Genomic DNA, 1,569 nt, shown 5'->3' with positions numbered 1-1,569 from the left:
TGTACCTTTTCAGCACTGGCAAGTACGAGTTGCTAGGAAAACCCTTGCAAATAGACATTGTATTGAGTTTGGCATCTTTACTGAGATCAGCATAATTCTGAACATGTTTGGGACATTGCCAAATATACTTTTAAGTATATTTTTATATATAAATATATTTGTACCTATATATAAATGTACCACAAGGCAGTGGTCTTCAGAATGGGGTATGTGCAACTGATCCCTTGGGATTCAGTACGAGTGTACCATATTCATAAGTGAATAGATACATGTATTTGGGTGTACATGCTCAAAAATACTGTTAGGACTGCATGATCAAAAAAGGGTGGAGACCACTGCTTTAAGGGCTTAAGCAATATGGATAGATAAAAAGCAATGGGGGTGGCTTTTTAATGGAGTGTAAAGGAAAATATGAATGAAGTTAAGTTGCTAAAGAGAAGTTAAAATGTTAGAGGATCTGATGAGGCTCCTTTCAGTGTTTTGTGGTTCTGAACCTTTTGCCCTCTAGATGATACAAATCATACTGTTAGTGAAAGTTATTTGCTCACAGGTAGTATACCTGTAATATTAACTAGTAGGAATAAGTAAATGAGTGCTTTTCTGTGTTTTGTAGCTGGATTACTAACAGTTGACCCACGTGTGAAGGAACGAAAAAAACCTGGTCAAGAGGGACCCAGACGGAAATTCACCTGGAAAAAGCGATAAGTCTTGAGTATTTAAAGAGTGACAAAGTGCTACCAAAACTTCAAAACATACTGTTTTATGATTTAAAACTGCTGTATGAATATATTTAGTAATAAAGACCTTTTTTTCCCCCTTTATAATTATTATGTCTTCTGTTTAAAAAGCAGCAAACCACTCTAAATTTATTTAAAATTGTGGAAAATCATGGTGAAATTTGATGGAACACTAAATCTAAAATAATCACTCAAGTGCCAACTTTGCATCTTAATTCCAATGAAATCAATAACAATTTATGAAACTTCTGGTGGATTATAACTTTTAAAAATTGGTCTATTTGTTTAATGATTTTGCAGTTTAAATTATGAAATTAGGCAGCTCCTAACCAGGTATCTGGACATCTTCAATGTGCCTCCCTTTCTGCCTTGCAGGTATCTGAGGATAAGCAACAACTTCCTACCTAAACTGTGGTGGAGTTGAGAAGCCAGTGAGAATAGTACTGACAATTGAGGGGATGTTGAGAGAGGAACTGTCACAGAGGATAACCTTTCCCTGTGGAATGAGTTGTCTCCAGGATGCTTCCCCAGGTTAAGTAGTGAGTGATTCAGAGCAAGTACCTAAATTTAGGTTCTCTGAATCATACTCTGGAGGAGTCAGTTTTTCTGTTCTTCCCCGAAATGCAGAAAGAGCTGGAGGGATTAAGCTGAAGTTGTCTTTCAGAAAACTCTTCTCCACCCCTTAAATCTCGAGGGGCCTGTTCAAGGAGGCGTGTTCCGAATATGGCTAATGCACAAAGATAGCATTGGACTCTTTGCCAAATACAGTCATAACTTTTCTGTTTTAAAATCAGAAGCAGGAGGTGATGACAGTGCTGCCCACCTCCTGTCT

At 37.3% G+C, this 1,569-nt stretch overlaps 1 protein-coding gene across 3 annotated transcripts in view; it reads left to right on the top strand.

Annotated features, from left to right (window-relative positions):
- The window catches only part of MRPS9 (mitochondrial ribosomal protein S9), a 34,074-nt gene extending 33,250 nt beyond the window's left edge, over positions 1–824 (top strand). For all 3 annotated transcript variants that reach the window (XM_014263269.2, XM_088051638.1, XM_088051636.1), the window contains one exon: positions 614–824. In XM_014263269.2, coding sequence (XP_014118744.1) covers positions 614–705 — 92 coding nt within the window. In that variant the 3' untranslated portion in view covers positions 706–824. The remainder of the gene's footprint in view (positions 1–613) is intronic.
- The last annotated feature ends 745 nt before the right edge of the window (positions 825–1,569 follow it).

Source organism: Pseudopodoces humilis, chromosome 2 (genome assembly GCF_049639895.1).
Source record: "Pseudopodoces humilis isolate 2021_Gansu_Grassland_sample_001 chromosome 2, ASM4963989v1, whole genome shotgun sequence".
In the NCBI taxonomy this organism is placed as follows: Eukaryota; Metazoa; Chordata; class Aves; order Passeriformes; family Paridae; genus Pseudopodoces; species Pseudopodoces humilis.
Note: the sequence above shows the minus strand (reverse complement) of the source record. Positions and strands in the feature narration are given on the sequence as shown.